At 47.9% G+C, this 20,071-nt stretch overlaps 1 protein-coding gene and 1 non-coding gene across 2 annotated transcripts in view; both read left to right on the top strand.

The window, feature by feature from the left end:
- LOC147106329 (leucine-rich repeat-containing G protein-coupled receptor 5-like) overlaps positions 1-20,071 on the top strand; it is a 180,540-nt gene that overhangs the window by 116,052 nt on the left and 44,417 nt on the right. Inside the window, exons 6-8 of the mRNA XM_086009333.1 lie at positions 2,783-2,854; positions 7,661-7,729; positions 19,258-19,329. Of these exons, the coding sequence (XP_085865459.1) occupies positions 2,783-2,854; positions 7,661-7,729; positions 19,258-19,329 (213 nt within the window). The remainder of the gene's footprint in view (positions 1-2,782; positions 2,855-7,660; positions 7,730-19,257; positions 19,330-20,071) is intronic.
- Positions 9,386-9,572, top strand: LOC147106330 (small nucleolar RNA ZL1). Its single transcript, XR_015081491.1, has one exon. It is a non-coding gene; the product is annotated as a small nucleolar RNA ZL1 (small nucleolar RNA).

The following is a 20,071-nucleotide window of genomic DNA, read 5'->3' as shown; positions in this document are numbered from 1 at the left end:
TCTCGGGAAACAGCCGGCAATGCCGCGGGGGGGGGGGGGACCAGGAGGCCGGGGACAGAGGTGCTGGCAGGCGGCCGCCATAAAAGCGGCCGCCCCGCACCTCCACCTTAACTTGCGCCTCTGCTGGTGCAGCAAGGCCCCGTGAACCGGGCGCGGGTAGCGAACTGCGCTACAGCGGCATTCGCTACCAAATATCGCGATCGGGGCGCAAATGGGGCGCTGCGCACACCGATGACGTCATCGGTGGCGGCACAGCGCAAAAGGCTAACGCCACCATTAGCACCCCTGCTGAATATCGCGGGAGGCGCAGCCAGTGGCGCTACTGCCACTGACTGCCTCTTTAGGCGCTAACAGGTGGCGCTACTCACCCAATTTCTCCCCCTTGGTCTAAGCATTAAACAAAGCTTTAATCAACTGTTTTACAACATGGAGGTCTAGTTGTGTCCATCACTAGTTCCTGTTAAGAATGTCCTGCGCAAGCTGGGCCTGTGCCCGAGTATTTATACTTGCCCTGGACAGCGCCACCCGCAGGCTGCTCAGTACTGTTTCATAAGTCTTTCTTTCATGAATGACTGATTCATGTCAGGTATCAATTCCATTCCTTGTGCAAACACACAAATTTGTTTGTAGACATTTTGAAGTTCCTAAAATAGCATTCTCCCCAAAGAGCACCTAAAGCCCATGACTTGTGTCAAAATTGAAATACAAAATACGTTACAATTGCACTAAAAAGTCTCTGGATTGGCATAACAAAACTTTGAGGGTTTTTTCTCGGTGTTCCAACCAGCTATATCTTGGAATGTACAAGGCGGTTCATTTCACTCATAGCAAGATCCTGAGTTTGGCTGGGCGGAAAGGGAAAGTATTGATTAGTGGCAATGTCATTTCCCTCAGGGAGAAGGAAACATCGGAGAAGAGCGAGTCATTCCAACCACTCTCATATCACTGAGAGCGCTGTCACTTAGAGATAGAAACGAATTTAACTTCAGTGCTAATTTTAACAATTTACCTGTATGGAATTGCTAGGTAAATGAGTGAACAGCTTTATTAGGATAGCATGTAGGAATTGAACAGGACTGCATTAACAAAGCCATTCAAATTTGCATTTAGAGCTACTTCTATCCCAAACTACTTCTTTGGCAGTCCCTTGGAACCGAGGATGACTTGCTTCCACATTAAAAATGAGTTCTCCGGTGACTGATGAGTCCAATGCGGGACCTACAGTCTCTGTCACAGGTGGGGCAGATGGTGGTTGAAACGTCTGAGCTCCTGGGCAACGATAGCAGTACGGCGTCAACAGAGCAGCACTGGTAGATGTTGCCTGCAAGCCATGTTATCTAAGGAATGTTGTGAAGAAAGCTTGGGGAAGGAAGGAAATAGAAAATACACCTTAAAAAGTATAGTCCATCTCTTTTGAGGGGAGCAGTACCAGAGGCCCTGGGAACTTGGGATTTTAATTGCATTGGAGTTACAAACAGGTTGTAAAAATATTCCTTAAATCTTTTAATACATCCTAGAATAACAGGTTCAGCTCTATCAAACTGGTGGGTTTAGAAACTCCTCCAGGACACTTCTCTTGATATTAAAACTCACAATTTATACAGAAACAGTTGAAAAAGCAAAACAAAAAATGAAGCTCTATGAGAAAAGTATAGAGAGAAGATTAAAGAAGACTCCAGCAAGGTATATGAAATATTATTGTATAGATAACGTGAATCCAAAATATTGCTTCAAAGTCAGGTAGGTAGGACTAGAGAACATAAAATTACTTTTCATTAATTTAAATGTAACACAGCTATTAAGAAAAAATCCTGACTCAAAGGATTATAAACATTTAGAATATTCTATCATGGAAGCTTGTAGCACCAAAGATACTAGAGGTGTTTGAAATGCAATTGGATATTTGGTTGGAGGAGGTTTAATACTAGAAAAATGAGCTTTGATGGTCTATTTTTGACTTTTTCTTAAAATCTTCTTCTAAAGTTAATCAACATTTTTTAATGTTTAAATTGAATGCTGATAATGAGATTCACTTTTTAAGTTGATGCTACACCTACATTCAAAATATCTCTCATCGAAGCCATTGCAGCTTTCCGACATTGAATCCCTACAGCTGCTCATCCACACTGCTTAGTGATTTGCAATAAAAAAATAAATGCAGTCTAGTCCTATAAATAATAAAGAAAATCAATTCAAAATGCTGGACGCACATAGCAGGTCCATTAGGGTTTGTAAAGAGAGGGCTAAAAAAGGTTAACTTTTTGGGTGTAGATCATTCATCACAACTGGAAGCTGAAAGATAAATGACATTAGCAATCTAATCCTGGTTTGCAGTGAAAACTCACACCCTTTTGACATCTGATTCAACCTCGGCTGTGAAACAGCAATGCCTGATGTGAATCTTCTGACATGTTTCAAAAGGAATGAAAACGACCCACATATGTCAAGTTGGTAATTTGATACCATAAAGAGTCTGAGCAGAATTTGAGCCACTGTGCAAACTGAGGGAGGTCATGTACAAATTGAATCTTCTTGACAAGGAGTGAAGGTTTAACACAAACCTGGCTTCATTTTCAACCTGTGTGAAACCAATTTTGAACATCTATACATTGCTGTAGTAACTAACATTTATATTATGGCTAGCCTTTGCATGACCTGCATGAAATGAGTGTTTGGAATGATTGAGGCACAAGGTCCTTGCTTTGCAACCAGTGAAAAAGTTTGTTTAAGCCTGCTGTGTGCATTGTCTTTTCCTGACTGTGCCATTAACGTTACCCTGCAGGCATCTCCATAACAATCGAATCCACTCCCTGGGAAAGAAATGCTTTGATGGCCTCCACAGCCTAGAAACTTTGTAAGTTGACCTCTGATTTGTTTCTCCTTTTTGAATGTTTTCACAGTATAAAAAACACGTTGAAATTCAGAGAAAAGACTCAAAGATCACTGAAGGATCAAAATATCTTAAATAAAATGAAATACAGCCACCAAAGTATTTCTAATGATTTTGTTCTTCCATTTGAAAGCAAACACATGCCAGCAATGATGGGCATTTCATGAGAACACATGATATGAAAACTATATACAGATTTAAAATTTGTAGATATGTTATACTGTTCAATCATCTATTTGTGGTGTTTAATTACTCCCCCCCACTAGCAGATAAGCAAACATAAAAATGTTTGCCAACTATGACAGTACAATTTAACTGTGATCTAAGTTCGGTGCTAAATATTTTAGATGTTTGGTCTATTTAGGCAACATATGTACAACAGAAACTGCAGAACTTTTCACATGTTGGCTTCAATGCTTGTTTCTGAAACCATCCCACGAACATAATTAAAAGCAACTGAAGACTTCTCTGCACATTCATGAAGCAAAAGACCAAAGAGCCTAACAGAACAGTTGATACATTCATCTGTGACCATTAATTCTGCCTTTATAATGCATGGCCTCTACAATATTTTATATGAAAGATTCATATACAACAAGACCTGGACGACGTTCAGGCTTGGGCTGAAAAGCGGCAGGTAAAATTCGCGCCACACAAGTGCCAGGCAATGACTATCTCCAACAAGCGAGAGTCTAACCACTGCCCCTTGACATTCCCCCACCATCAACATCCTGGGGGCCACCATTGACCAGAAACTTAACTGGACCAGTCATATAAATACTGTGGCAACAAGAGCAGGTCAGAGGCTAGGTATTCTACGGTGAGTGTCTCACCTCCTGACTCCCCAAAGCCTTTCCACCATCTACAAGGCACAAGTAAGGAGTGTGATGAAATACTCTCCACTTGCCTGGATGAGTGCAGCTCCAACAACACTCAAGAAGCTCGACACCATCCAGGACAAAGCAGCCCGCTTGATTGGCACTCCATCCACCACCTTAAACATTCACCCCCTCCACCATCAGCGTACCATGGCTGCAGCGTGTACCATCTACAAGATGCACTGCAGCAACTCGTCAAGGCTTCTTTGGCAGCACCTCCCAAACCCATGACCTCTTCCACCTATAAGGACAAAGGCAGCAGGCGCATGGGAACACCGCCACCTCCAAGTCACACACCTTAGAAGTATATCGCCGATCCTTCATCTTCGCAGGGTCAAAATCCTGGAACTCCCTACCTAACAGCACTGTGGGAGTACCTTCACCATATGGACTGCAGCGGTTCAAGAAGGCGGCTCACCACCACCTTCTCAAGAGCAATTAGGGATGGGCAATAAATGCTGGCCTTGTCAGCAATGCCCACATCCCATAAAACAAATAAAACATTTTATTTAAATATCATAAGGACATCTCTAGCTATAAATATGTGAGTCTGTCAATAAAATTAATTCAATTTTATGTTTGTGGGAACAGAAATCCACAAGCAATGCAGAAAGTTGACCAGTGATGTATTTGCCGATATGGAGTGAAACAAAATGGCTCCTCTCACACTTTCATAGCAGGCCTGTGCATGTGCCAGTATTCCAATGGAAATTCGTTTTCTTGAACCAATCCTACAAGTGCTGGATGTAAACAATGACAACTTATTTGCACTTGCTATTGTTTTCACAAGTTGTTAGAAAACAAAATCAACTGGTAGTGTTGCATTCATCACTGCTGCAAGGAAGGATGAGATGTGTCGTCTGCTTTGAGCGAACAGCAAAATACAGACAATTGATTGATTCATTGAAAAAGCACCAGAACATAGAAATATAGCTCATTAATACTGTCCTGAACTGGAGTTTGGCACTGAAGAGTAGTTAGCCTGAAATTATTTTCAGTTATTGAAGTTACTAAGTTCTTTGAGTCCATTTATTGTGGCAGGACAGTGGAAACTTGTGTAATGCAATATTTGCAAGATGTGGGAGCTTCTGGAACCTTCATTGTCCAAGACAAACACAGGTGTAAGAACTGCCTCCAGATGGACTCACTCAAGCACAAAGTTACTGAGATTGAGGAACAATAGGAGACACTGTGCATTACATGGAAGGGTTCCGAGAACACACTTTGTAGGACAAATGTGAGAAGTCGCACAACACCAGGTTATAGTCCAACAGCTTTATTTGAAATCACAAGCTTTTGGTGAACCTGACGAAGGAGCAGCGCTCTGAAAGCTTCTGATTTCAAATAAAGCTGTTGGACTATAACCTGGTGTTGTGCGACTTCTCACATTTGTCCACCCCAGTCCAACACCGGCATCTCCGCATCATGGCTACACTTTGTAGGAAGTGATCTCTTTACAGTTAGAGCAGAATACGAGGCAGAGGAAGGGAAGTGGGTGACCATCCAGTAAATCGGGGGAGTGTCAGGCAGAGGCAATACAGGAAACCCCTGGGGATCTGAAGCTGTCTATTAGGTATGCAGTGTTGGATACCACAAATGGAGACAGGAACACGGAGCAATGCCACGGCACTGGAAAGTAAGTGATTATCTGGGTGGGGGAGAAAAGAGTTAAATATAAGATTGTAGTGGTAATGGGAGATTCAATAGTGAAAGACAGAAAGTATCTGAGTCTATATAGCACATTTCCTGACCTCAGAATGCCCCAAAGCACTTCACAGCCAATGATGTACTTTTTAAAAAAAAAGTGTAGTCATTGTAATAGAAGGAAATGAGGCAGCCAAATTGCACACAGCAAGGTCCCACAAACTGCAATGAGATAAATGACCAGATAATCTAATTTACTGCTGTTGGTTAAGGGATAACTGTTAACCGGATTACTGGGAGAACTCTCCTACGAATAGTGCCATTAGATCCTTTACGTCCACCTGCGCGGGCAGATGGGGCCTCGATTTAACATCTCATCCAATAGTTGCTTCTATAACTCTAAACCTGAGTCCCGAATAGCATATTAAGTCCCAGAGTAAGGAAGGTAACAGAGTTGGTGCAGAAGCTCTTGGAAAGAGAGGGGTAATCAGCTGGAAGTCACAGTTCATGTCAAATCCAATGGCCTAGAGAGGAATAGGATTCCGATCCTGTAAAAGAGATTTCCTGGAGTGAGGAGATAGACTAAGAAGCAAGGCCTCAAAAGGTAGCAACCTTGTGATTATGGGAAAGGCAGATTAGGAAGGTAAATGCATAGCTCGTGGCATAGAGCCGAAGGAAAGGGCTCAGATTCCTGGCGCATTGGAACCATTTCTGGGGCAGGAGTGAACGGCATTGATGGGATTCCCTACACTTGAACAGAGCTAGGACGAATGACCTCGCCTGAAGATTAATGAGAGGTGTGGGCGAGGGTTTAAACTATTATGATAATGAAGGGACAAAGCAAAGGAGTAGAGCAGCCTGCACAGAGAGGAAAGTAAGCTTTAGGTGTATTGGTAATAAAAAGGTAAAAAAAAGGCTGAAAAAGGTTAAAGAGGACACGACAGTGAAAAAGAAATCAGGATGTAGAAAGCAAAAAGGGCAAAATTACAAATCCAAGGGAATCCAAATGAAAGCGTGTGTCTGTTAATGCACAGAGTATAAGAAATAAAACTGGGGGACTAGAGTGATTGAGGGTGAATTTCTGCAAGGGTTCTCCTGCTCATCCGTCAGAACAGGATTGATACCATTTTGTCCGGGCTTTCTGTGGCTCTTCCGCTGATGTTACAGCAGATGATCGGGAGAACCCCTGTGGAAATTCACCCCCATTGATTCCTTCAGAGGCATTGAGATCCATCTGAAGAGGTGGTATTGCCAGTGTCTCGGAGACTGCACTTCGCTGGGTGGCAATTGGAAAAATGCCACTGGAGGGAGAGCTCACCTTACCTTCCAGGTCACTGAAGGGCTCAGCGGTTCAGCTTGGTCTTATAAGCCAGTAGTGCAGTTTTCTGCTTGCTGGTCTCATCGAAACCTATAAAATTCTGTCAGGCCTGGACAGACTAGATGCAGGAAGGATGTTTCTGATGGCCGGGGAGTCCAGAACCAGGGGTCATAGTCTAAGGATAAGGGGTAAGCCATTTAGGACTGAAATGAGGAGGAATTTCTTCACCCAGAGAGTGGTGAACCTGTGGAATTCTCTACCACAGAGGGCGGTGGAGGCCAGTTCATTAAATATATTCAAGAAGGAGTTGGATATATTTCTTAAGGCTAAAGGGATCAAGGGATATGGGGAGAAGGCAGGGACAGGGTACTGAATTTGGATGATCAGCCATGATCTCATTGAATGGCGGAGCAGGCTCGAAGGGCCGAATGGCCTACTTCAGCTCCTATCTTCTATGTTTCTATGTTTCTATGACACGCACGGAGATTTCTCAGTCACTGGGGAACATGCAAAAACCAGGATATAAAGTCGCAAACCACAGCTTAAAAACAATGCATGCGTAGTGGAATCCAACCACAATATAAACAGGGGAATGCTAAATATATTTATAGTCTGGTTCCCATTAAAACTTGTTTAACCTTTTGAAATATGACTAGTTTAATGCAACAAGATTTTAAAAAGTTACCTCCGTTTTTCAAAAGACAGCCAGATTTTTTTTTAAATTATAAAAGTTCATCCATTCCTTTAATTCTACTAAAAAATTGTGTGATTGTTATTGTGACATTACATATGTGTTAAAAGTTGTAAGTGAAATGAAGTACGCAAAGCATTAACTGTTCGACCGTGTAAATATGTGCCACTATGAATTCATTCAGATCACAACTGCAAGTGAACTTTTTTACATTTCCTAATATTTGTTGTCTAATACAGAGATTTGAACTACAACAATCTGGATGAATTTCCTGTTGCTATAAAGGCGTTAGCAAATCTTAAAGAGCTGTAAGTACCCAATGCAATTAAGCAAGTAGATGCAGCTTCATCACCAAAACAATCAAAATGGAGTTGGCCATCCCACCCTCATCTACCTCCAAAGGCAGCTTCATCCATTGAGAGAGCGCAGTTTTTGCTTTTCTTATTATCAGAACCGTGGCTGGGGGGGGGGGGGGTATACGTGTGTGTGTGTGTGCATACGTGTGTGTACACATGTATGTGCGTGTCCACGCCTATGTGTGTACACGTGTGTGTGTGTGTACACGTGTGTGTGTGTGTGCATACATGTGTGTGTGTGTATACGTATGTGTGTGTACACGTGTGTGTGTGTACGTGTATGTATACGTATGTGTGTGTGTGCATATATGTGTGTGTGTACACGTGTGTGTACACGTGTGTGTACACGTGTGTGTGTGTGTACACGTGTGTGTGTGTGTACACGTGTGTGTGTGTGTGTACACGTGTGTGTGTGTGTACACGTGTGTGTGTGTGTACGTGTGTGTGTGTGTGTGTACGTGTGTGTGTACACGTGTGTGTGTGTGTGTACACGTGTGTGTGTACACGTGTGTGTGTGTGTACACGTGTGTGTGTGTGTGTGCACGTGTGTGTGTGTGTGCACGTGTGTGTGTGTGTACACGTGTGTGCACGTGTGTGTGTGTGTGTGCACGTGTGTGTGTGTGTACACGTGTGTGTGTACACGTGTGTGTGTGTGTGTACACGTGTGTGTGTGTACACGTGTGTGTGTACACGTGTGTGTGTGTACACGTGTGCGCACACGTGTGTGTGTGTGTACACGTGTGTGTGCGCACACGTGTGTGTGTGTGTGTACACGTGTGTGTGTACACGTGTGTGTGTGTGTACACACGTGTGCGCACACGTGTGTGTGTGTACACGTGTGTGTGTGTGTGTGTGTACACACGTGTGCGCACACGTGTGTGTGTGTGTACACGTGTGTGTGTGTGTGTGTACACGTGTGTGTGCGCACACGTGTGTGTGTACACGTGTGTGCGCACACGTGTGTGTGTGTACATACACGTGTGTGCGTACACGTGTGTGTACACGTGTACGTGTGTGCGTACGTGTGTACACGTGTGTACGTGTGCGTACGTGTGTACACGTGTGTACGTGTGCGTACGTGTGTACACGTGTGTACGTGTGTGCGTACGTGTGTACACGTGTGTGCGTACGTGTGTACACGTGTGTACGTGTGTGCGTACGTGTGTACACGTGTGTGCGTGTGTGCGTACGTGTGTGTACACGTGTGTGCGTGTACGTGTACGCGTGCGCGTGTGCGTGTACGCGCGTGCGCGTGTACGCGCGTGCGCGCGTACACACGTGTGCGCGCGTACACACGTGTGCGCGCGTACACACGTGTGCGCGCGTACACACGTGTGCGCGCGTACACACGTGTGCGCGCGTACACACGTGTGCGCGCGTACACACGTGTGCGCGCGTACACACGTGTGTGTGTACACACGTGTGTGTGTACACACGTGTGTGTGTGTGTACACACGTGTGTGTGTGTGTACACACACGTGTGTGTGTGTGTACACACACGTGTGTGTGTGTGTGTACACACGTGTGTGTACACACGTGTGTGTGTGTACACACACGTGTGTGTGTGTGTACACACACGTGTGTGTGTGTGTACACACACGTGTGTGTGTGTGTGTACACACACGTGTGTGTGTGTGTGTACACACACGTGTGTGTGTGTGTGTACACACACGTGTGTGTGTGTGTGTACACACACGTGTGTGTGTGTGTACACACACGTGTGTGTGTGTGTGTACACACACGTGTGTGTGTGTGTGTGTACACACACACACACACACGTGTGTGTGTGTACACACACGTGTGTGTGTGTGTACACACACGTGTGTGTGTGTGTGTACACACACGTGTGTGTGTGTACACACGTGTGTGTGTGTACACACACGTGTGTGTACACACACGTGTGTGTGTGTACACACGTGTGTGTGTGTACACACACGTGTGTGTGTGTGTACACACACGTGTGTGTGTGTGTGTGTACACACACGTGTGTGTGTGTACACACGTGTGTGTGTGTGTGTACACACGTGTGTGTGTGTGTGTACACACGTGTGTGTGTGTGTGTGTACACACGTGTGTGTGTGTGTGTACACACGTGTGTGTGTGTACGCGTGTGTGTGTACGCGTGTGTGTGTACGCGTGTGTGTGTACGCGTGTGTGTGTACGCGTGTGTGTGTGTGTACGCGTGTGTGTGTGTACGCGTGTGTGTGTACGCGTGTGTGTGTGTGTACGCGTGTGCGTGTGTGTGTACGCGTGTGTGTGTACGTGTGTGTGTACGCGTGTGTGTACGCGTGTGTGTGTACACGTGTGTGTACGCGTGTGTGTACGTGTGTGTGTGTACACGTGTGTACACGTGCGTGTACGCGTGTGTGTACACGTGTGTGTACGTGTGTGTGTACACGTGTGTGTGTGTGTACGCGTGTGTGTGTGTACGCGTGTGTGTACACGTGTGTGTGTGTACACGTGTGTGTGTGTGCACGTGTGTGTGTGTACACGTGTGTGTGTGTACACGTGTGTGTACACGTGTGTGTACACGTGTGTGTACACGTGTGTGTACACGTGTGTCTACACGTGTGTCTACACGAGTGTGTGTGTGTACACGAGTGTGTGTGTACACGAGTGTGTGTGTGTACACGAGTGTGTGTGTGTACACGAGTGTGTGTGTGTGTGTACACGAGTGTGTGTGTGTACACGAGTGTGTGTGTGTGTGTACACGTGTGTGTGTGTACACGTGTGTGTGTGTACACGTGTGTGTGTGTACACTGTGTACACGTGTGTACACTGTGTACACGTGTGTACACTGTGTACACGTGTGTGTACACTGTACACGTGTGTGTACACTGTGTACACGTGTGTGTGTGCGTGTGTACGTGTGCGTGTGCGTGTACACGTGCGTGTGTACACGTGTGCGTGTGTACACGTGTGCGTACACGTGTGCGTACACGTGTGCGTACACGTGTGTGTACACGTGTGCGTACACGTGTGTGTGTGTACACGTGTGTGTGTGTGCACGTGTGTGTGTACACACGTGTGTGTGTGTGCACGTGTGTGTGTACACACGTGTGTGTGTGTACACACACACACGTGTGCGTACACGTGTGTGTGTACACACACACGTGTGCGTACACGTGTGTGTACACGTGTGTGTGTACACACGTGTGTGTGTGTGTACACACGTGTGTGTGTGTGTACACACGTGTGTGTGTGTGTACACACGTGTGTGTGTGTGTACACACGTGTGTGTGTGTGTACACGTGTGTGTGTGTACACACGTGTGTGTGTGTACACACGTGTGTGTGTGTGTACACACGTGTGTGTGTGTACACGTGTGTGTGTGTACACGTGTGTGTGTGTACACGTGTGTGTGTGTGTACACACGTGTGTGTGTGTGTGTACACACGTGTGTGTGTGTGTGTACACACGTGTGTGTGTGTGTGTACACACGTGTGTGTGTGTACACGTGTGTGTGTGTACACACGTGTGTGTGTACACGTGTGTGTGTGTGTACGTGTGTGTGTGTGTACGCGTGTGTGTACGCGTGTGTGTGTGTACGCGTGTGTACGCGTGTGTGTGTACGCGTGTGTGTGTGTACGCGTGTACACGTGCGTGTAGGCGTGTGTGTGTACGTGTGTGTACGCGTGTGTACACGTGCGTGTACGCGTGTGTGTGTGTACACGTGTGTGTGTGTACGCACGTGTGTGTGTGTGTACGCATGTGTGTACACGTGTGTGTGTGTGCACGTGTGTGTGTGTACACGTGTGTGTGTGTACACGTGTGTGTACACGTGTGTGTACACGTGTGTGTGTACATGTGTGTACACGTGTGTGTGTGTACACGTGTGTGTGTGTGTGTACACGTGTGTGTGTACACACGTGTGTGTGTACTCGTGTGTGTGTACACGTGTGTGTGTGTACACGTGTGTGTACACGTGTGTGTGTGTGTACACGTGTGTGTACACGTGTGTGTGTGTGTGTGTGTGTACACGTGTGTGTGTGTGTACACGTGTGTGTGTGTGTACACGTGTGTGTGTGTGTACACGTGTGTGTACACGTGTGTGTGTGTGTACACGTGTGTGTACACGTGTGTGTGTACACGTGTGTGTGTGTGTACACCCACGTGTGTGTGTGTGTACACCCACGTGTGTGTGTGTGTACACCCACGTGTGTGTGGGTGTACACCCACGTGTGTGTGGGTGTACACCCACGTGTGTGTGGGTGTACACCCACGTGTGTGTGGGTGTACACCCACGTGTGTGTGGGTGTACACCCACGTGTGTGTGGGTGTACACCCACGTGTGTGTGGGTGTACACCCACGTGTGTGTGGGTGTACACCCACGTGTGTGTGGGTGTACACCCACGTGTGTGTGGGTGTACACCCACGTGTACACACACGTGTGTGTGTGTGTACACCCACGTGTGTGTGTGTGTACACCCACGTGTGTGTGTGTGTACACCCACGTGTGTGTGTGTACACGTGTGTGTGGGTGTACACACACATGTGTGTACACGTGTGTGTGTGTGTGTGTACACGTGTGTGTGTACGTGTGTGTGTACACGTGTGTGTGTACACGTGTGTGTGTACGTGTGTGTGTACACGTGTGTGTACGCGTGTGTGTACACGTGTGTGTACGCGTGTGTGTACGCGTGTGTGTACGCGTGTGTGTACGCGTGTGTGTGTACGCGTGTGTGTACGCGTGTGTGTGTGTACGCGTGTGTGCGCGCGTGTGCACGCGTGCGTGCACGCGTGCGTGCACGCGTGCGCGCACGCGTGTGTGTGTGTACGCACACGCGTGTGTGTGTGTACGCACACGCGTGTGTGTGTGTACGCACACGCGTGTGTGTGTGTACGCACACGCGTGTGTGTGTGTACGCACACGTGTGTGTGTGTGTACGCACACGCGTGTGTGTGTGTACGCACACGTGTGTGTGTGTACGCACACGTGTGTGTGTGTACGCACACGTGTGTGTGTGTGTACGCACACGTGTGTGTGTGTACGCACACGTGTGTGTGTGTGTACGCACACGTGTGTGTGTGTGTACGCACACGTGTGTGTGTGTGTACGCACACGTGTGTGTGTGTGTACGCACACGTGTGTGTGTGTGTACGCACACGTGTGTGTGTGTGTACGCACACGTGTGTGTGTGTGTGTGTACGCACACGTGTGTGTGTGTGTGTACGCACACGTGTGTGTGTGTGTGTGTGTGTGTACGCACACGTGTGTGTGTGTACGCACACGTGTGTGTGTGTACGCACACGTGTGTGTGTGTGTACGCACACGTGTGTGTGTACGCACACGTGTGTGTGTGTGTGTGTACGCACACGTGTGTGTGTGTGTGTGTGTGTACGCACACGTGTGTGTGTGTGTGTGTACGCACACGTGTGTGTGTGTGTGTACACACACGTGTGTGTGTGCACACACGCGTACACACACACACGCGTGTACACACACACGTGCACACACGCGTGTACACACACGCGTGCACACACACACGCGTGCGCACACACACGCGTGCACACACACGCGTGTACACACACGCGTGCACACACACGCGTGCACACACACACGCGTGCACACACACGCGTGTACACACACACACACACGTGGGTGTACACACACACACGCGTGTGTACACACGCGTGTGTACACACGCGTGTGTACACACACGCATGTGTGCACACACACGCATGTGTGCACACACACGCGTGTGTACACACACGCGTGCGTACACGCGTGCACACACACACGCGTGCACACACACGCGTGCACACACACGCGTGTACACACACGCGTGCACACACACGCGTGCACACACACACGCGTGCACACACACACACGTGTACACACACACACACGTGGGTGTACACACACACACACGCATGTGTGCACACACACGCATGTGTGCACACACACGCGTGTGTACACACACACACGCGTGTGCACACACGCGTGTGTACACGCGCGCGCACACACGCGTGCACACATACGTGTGTACGCATGTGTGCACACACACGCATGTGTGCACACACACGCGTGTGTACACACACGCGTGTGTACACACGCGTGCACACATGCGTGTGTGTACACACGCGTGTGTGTACACACGCGTGTGTGTACACACGCGTGTGTGTACACACGCGTGTGTGTACACACGCGTGTGTACACACACGTATGTGTGCACGCGTGTGTGCGCGCGCGTGTGTACACACGCGTGTGTGTACACACGCGTGTGTGTGCACACATGCGTGTGTGTGCACACATGCGTGTGTGTACACACGCGTGTGTGTGTGTACACCCACGTGTGTGTGTGTGTACACGTGTGTGTGTGTGTGTGTGTACACGTGTGTGTGTGTGTGTGTGTACACGTGTGTGTGTGTGTGTGTACACGTGTGTGTGTGTGTACACGTGTGTGTGTGTGTGTACACGTGTGTGTGTGTGTACACGTGTGTGTGTGTACGTGTGCGTGTACATGTGTGCGTGTGCGTGTGTACATGTGTGCGTGTGCGTGTGTACATGTACGCGTGTGCGTGTACGTATGTACACGTGTGTACACGTGTGTGTACACGTGTGTGTACACGTGTGTGTGTGTACACGTGTGTGTGTGTACACGTGTGTGTGTGTGTACACGTGTGTGTGTGTGTACACGTGTGTGTGTATACGTGTGTGTACACGTGTATGCATGTCTGTCTGTGTGTGTATACGTGTGTGTATACGTGTGTGTGTTTGTGTTTGTGTGTGTGTATACGTGTGTGTGTTTGTGTTTGTGTGTGTGTACACGTGTGTGTGTACACGTGTGCGTGTGCACATGTGCGTGCGTGTGCGCATATACGTGTGCGCATGCGCTTATACGTGTGCGCACATACGTGTGCGCGCATATGTGTACGTGTGCGCGCATGTATGTGTGTACGTGTGCGCGTGTATGTGTACGTGTGCGCGCGTGTATGTGTACGCGCGTGTACGTGTATGCACGTGTGCGCGCGTGTATGTGTATGCACGTGTGCGCGCGTGTATGTGTATGCACGTGTGCGCGCGTGTATGTGTATGCGCGCGTGTATGTGTATGCGCGCGTGTATGTACGTGTGCGCATGTGTATGTGTATGCACGTGTGCGCGCGTGTATGTGTATGCACAGTCACAAGATTGGTCTATGAAAAACAGCAGTTAGCTGTGTTTTATTTTCAGAAAACAGGGAAACAAGGTTCACATCTGGCACAATCCAAAACATATGACGTTCAGAAAGAAAATGAAGAACAAAACCATCACCCGCCCCGGGTGGGTAGGAAGGCAGTCCTTAAATCAATTTCCTCCAAAAACAATAAGCCAGGGTTGCTTTACCTCAAATCAATTTCCTCCAAAAACAATAAGCCAGGGTTACTTTACCACTGGATCTTTCTCAGCTGGTCCAGGGATCATATCCAGCTCTCGGTTAGGAAGGCAGTCTTGGCTTTGTCATCCAGTACTGGCCTCAAAAGGCCTCAGGTACTGGTACTGGTTCTGCCCTTGCCCTTGCCCTTGCCCTTGCCCTGGCCCTGGCCCCCAAAAGGCCCTGAAGGGATGCACTCGTTTGCCTTTTGAACTGCTGAGCTAATGGGTAGATTTGCCTCAGGTGTGTTGGAGGTGGGTGTGGCCTTCACCTGAATTGGAGTGAGAGGGGGATTTTGTCTCCATCTGGTGGCCACATTCACCTCCAACCACCACAAACCGCCCCCATAGCTCACATAGTGTGTGTGTACGTGTGTGTGTGTGTGTATATATGTGTGTGTGTGTGTGTGTATGTATGTGTGTGTGTGTATGTGTGTGTGTGTATGAGTGTGTGTATGAGTGTGTGTGTGTATGTGTGTGTGTGAGTGTGTGTATATATGTGTGTGTGTGTATGTGTGTGTGTATGTATGTATATGTGTGTGTGTATATGTATGTGTGTGTATATGTATATATGTGTGTATATGTATATATGTGTGTGTATATGTATGTGTGTTTGTATATGTATGTGTGTGTGCGTATGTGTGTATGTATATGTGTATGTGTGTGTGTGTGTGTGTATTTGTGTGTGTATGTGTGCGTGTATGTATGTGTGTGTGTATATGTGTGTGTATCTATGTATATGTGTGTGTATACGTCTGTGTATATATGTGTGTGTGTGTGTGTGTATGTGTGCGTGTATATGTGTGTGTGTGTGTGTGCGTGTATATGTGTGTGTGTGTGTGTGTGTATATGTGTGTGTATATGTGTGTGTGTGTGTGTGTGTGTGTATATGTGTGTGTATATGTGTGTGTGTGTGTGTATGTGCGTGTCTGTGGAGGGGAGGGCGGAGGGGAGGGCTGGGCATTCCCCCTACCACAGGTGGGCAGCTACCCCCAAGTTTCCTGGAGCATGGGGCAGGCAGCACCAAAAAAGTGCTCCAAGTGGCACTGCTACCCTCCGATTCCATGCAAACGAGGTGCCATCCCACTGGCGCCCAACACTGGGGGTCAGTGTTGTTCGGATTGTGCCCGGTGAACTTTGGGGCCATTCCTGATATTGCTACACGCAGCAACCAGGCCAGTTCTGCTCTTATAGTTGGCATTTTCTTTGGTATGTAAAATGACTTCTAATATGTAGCTCCAGGCACAGAATCTGATAATACGGATTCTGATCTTGGAAGTGGAAATGGAAGTCAGAAGAGAAAATGACTGAATGGGATACCGTTGCTGCATTTAAAGACTCTGCTGTGATGACAGTCAATATTTCGGCAATTTGATCTTTGATCTGTTACTGTATTTTTTTCAAAACATTTTTTGCTTTGACCTTCCCTTGGAAGTGACTACAAAATTTGCAGACTATGAAACCGCCAGTGGAGAAGTAGATTGGTAATGGTTGTGATGTTAGGTAATAGTTAAAGATTTTCTGGCTCCCAGACAAATCTAGAAGGCAGGACTTGCTATGAATCAAAACGTTAAGATTTGGGTTTTTTTTAGCTGGTACAAAACAATGCCATGTTGGAGCATTGAATTGCAGTAGCACAGAAGTGAGGGAGGTGCTGAGCAAAGGTCAGGTTCCTTTCACAAAAGGCAAAAGGAAAAATAGCTGTAAAATCATCCAGAGACTGTTCTGGCAGGCCTCCAGGCCGCTGACCCAAAGTCGCATTGGCAGAAGCAGGTTGTCAACAGGTGAGGCATGGCCTCGGGAGATCAGGGTGACTAGAGAGAAAATGAGAGAAATAATACTTCCATTTCAAAACAAGGTTTCCAGGTCTTCTATTTCAAACAGTGACTTTGTTTTTCATGTGAATCGGTATTACGAGAAGTGTTGAAACCAGCACACAAAAGAAAAAACAATAGGAGAAGGAACTATGGGGGGGGGAAATTCAATTGTTTGCACCTCCCATTAGCGCCTTAAGAGGGCGCTAATGGGGCGCAAAGCAACTAGCACCCGGGCGCGGCGATGTTTGCGCCATTCGCAAAATTAACTAGACATTTTGCGACGCCGCTAAACACTACCGCCACGATCTACTGCGCCGGCAGATCATGGCGTCAGTCGAGTGCGCAACGCCCCGGTAGAGCCCCGGACCGGATATTGAGTGCCGCTGCCTGCCGCTAGCAACGACAGGTTGAGGGGAGCGTTTTGCAGTCAGAAAGGGACTGGGGGAGCGCTATTTAAAGGCGACCGCTTCCTGCCTTTTTTTGTTGGTGACATTTTTGCACCACGCATTCTGAGAGAGAGAGAGAGAGAGAGACTTCTGGAGCGATTCAACGCTGTGTGAAGGAGTTTTGAGTACTGAGCAGCACTTTGCAGGTTCATTTTGATTTGCCCTTCCTTGATTCGCCAGCGCTCTGAGGTAGCGCCTCGCTCCTCGGCCTTTGCGCCTTAAAACAGGTGTGAAGCGCCTGATTTAGCGCTCCAATCACCTGCAGGGGCGATAAAAGCCAAGTTTGCCGTCGGAGGCGATAATTAGCGCCAGGCGCTAAACTTTGCGCACGGCCGATAATGGCGCCCCAAACAGGGCGATACTGAATTTTTCCCCCATGCCTTTGTCACCTCTGGATTTGCCTTTTCCGATGTCCTCATTGGCAGCCCACTGCAACTCCACTGCATACCTATCACTCCCATCTTTGGCAATCTCCATTAGCTCTCCAGCCCTCAGCACTTCAACTTCCAAACCTTTGTCCTCATTTATAAATCCCTCTGCAGCCTTGCTGCACCCTACCTCTGCAGCCTCCTCCAGCCCGCATCCAGTTCTGCCTACTGTGCAATCAACCCTTCCCTCTGTCCCACCATCAGTTTTTGGCAGAACCTTCAGCAATCTTGCTCCTACACCCTGGGACTTTCTACCCAAGTTCCTTCTCCTTTCTACACCTCTCCCCACTTTCAACTGTCTCCTTAAAGCCTTCTCAAGCACTCCTTTGGCCACCTCCCCCAATTTCCCTCCTTATCCTGCTCAGGACCGATCACCACCTTGGGCTCTTTCGCTCACGTTAATGGTACTTTGGAAATGTAAGTTACTGTTGCTGTTAGAAGCAAATTTTACTAAGGGAGAGAAATAATATTCCTATGGCAGCAGTTCAAATCAGAACAAAAGCTGAAACATCATGCTTGCGGTTGTTGGAGTGCGCAGTACGCTTCTGCGCAGCTTCCAGTTCGGTGGCAGCTGTCACTCCGATTCTTAAAAGGCTAAGGGGTAAAAATTGGGGCGCTACCTTCGCCACCCCAAAAAAGTTAGCGGCCCCGCGGCCGATTTTCCCAGGTCGCACCCCGGGAGGGAGGAGGGCGCTACTGGAAGCAACCCGCGTCCCTCCTGGGGCGCTGTGAGCCAGTATCGCGGTGCTACATACCGCAGTGTCACGCGGTACTGCAGGCCTTCCTCCCCTTATTAAAGGGGAGGGGCCTGGCGCAGCGCATCCCGGCGCCCAGCTGAGCCACCAGGGATTGGGAGTGCCGGCAAATGAGCCCGGCACTCAAGAGGAGTGCCGGGCTCACGGAGAGCAGCCGGCACCTCGCGGGGGAGGCGTCACGGGGGCCGGAGACAGCAACGGGGGCAGGTGCTGGCTGGCGGCCAGCAACAAAAATGGCCGCCCACCAACTCCCCTTTAACTAGCGCCGCCCCGGCCGCAGGCAGGCCCCCCCTGACCCCGGCGGGCATAGTGTCCGGCGGTAAGTCGGGGGGCGCCATCTAATATTACAGCCGGGGCACTGCGCATGGCGCTGTGAGGCGTTAACAGTTAGCGCCACTAACCTCCCGCTGAATTCTGCAGGAGGCGTTAGTGGCGCCACGCCCAGGCGCTAGTTGATTTGCGCCCCGTTATTAGGGCGCTAACGGGAGGCACAAATCAACCGAATTTAGCCCCCTAAGATCCTAAAATAAAGTTATCCCGTGCTTATGGGTTAACGGGTGAATACCCACAGTATGAAAGAAAGAGCGAACTTTCTGCGATTATGATGATACAATTAAAGTTTTTGGAAGTCTGGAGTATTGTATGCCATTGCTTATTTGATGTAAATTACCTTTTAGGGGGTTTCATAGCAACAACATACAGTCGATCCCTGAACATGCATTTGCTGGCAATCCGTCACTTCTAACAATGTAAGTTTTCTTTCAAAGTTTACTTTTATACACTAAATTCTCAGGGGGTGGGGGCTGGGATGTAATTTTATGAAAATCACTACTGTCTAGGTTTCTGTTACAGTTTTTTTTCACTTCTTAAATAGCCAAATTAACAGTTTTCGCTGGAGTCATTTTATGAATTTGCACTCCTGGCTCATTAGTGGACGGAAAATTACGGAGAGAATTTCCGAGAATTTCTGATATTCTCTCAAACCTCACTCCAATTATTTTTAGAATGTTGATGCTTATTCATTTTTCCTACTTTTCTCATTTTTACAGCAATCCTTCTATATCTCGCTATCTTATAACCTGCATCTTTTCCTTTCACCTCTGATTATATTTTCTGACTGTTTATTTCAGCTAAGCCCTCTGCCTGCAATCCAATAGCTTTATTAATCTGGCTTTCCTTTCGAGTCTTGGACCTAGACCGCCCCCCCACCCCCACACACACACCCCCCACCCCACCACACTCCCAGCCCTATTAGTTTAAATCCTCTCCCACTGATATAGCTACCCTCTCCGCAAGGACATTGGCACTATTTCAGTTCAGGTGAAGGCCATCTCTTTGGGGTAACCTTCCCTTGTTCCAGATAGTACTTTAATGGCCCAAGACTGTGAACCCTTCCCTCCTGCACCAGGCCTATAGCCGCGCATTAACTTTTCTTATTTTCCTCTCCTTAACCTGCCCAGAATATGGCACAAGAAGCAATCTGGAGATGAC

Source organism: Somniosus microcephalus, chromosome 16, assembly GCF_052327205.1.
Source record: "Somniosus microcephalus isolate GS21.2 chromosome 16, FLI_Smic_1.0, whole genome shotgun sequence".
NCBI lineage: Eukaryota > Metazoa > Chordata > Chondrichthyes > Squaliformes > Somniosidae > Somniosus > Somniosus microcephalus.
The sequence above is the reverse complement of the archived record's forward strand: the minus strand, read 5'-3'. Positions and strand labels throughout refer to the sequence as shown.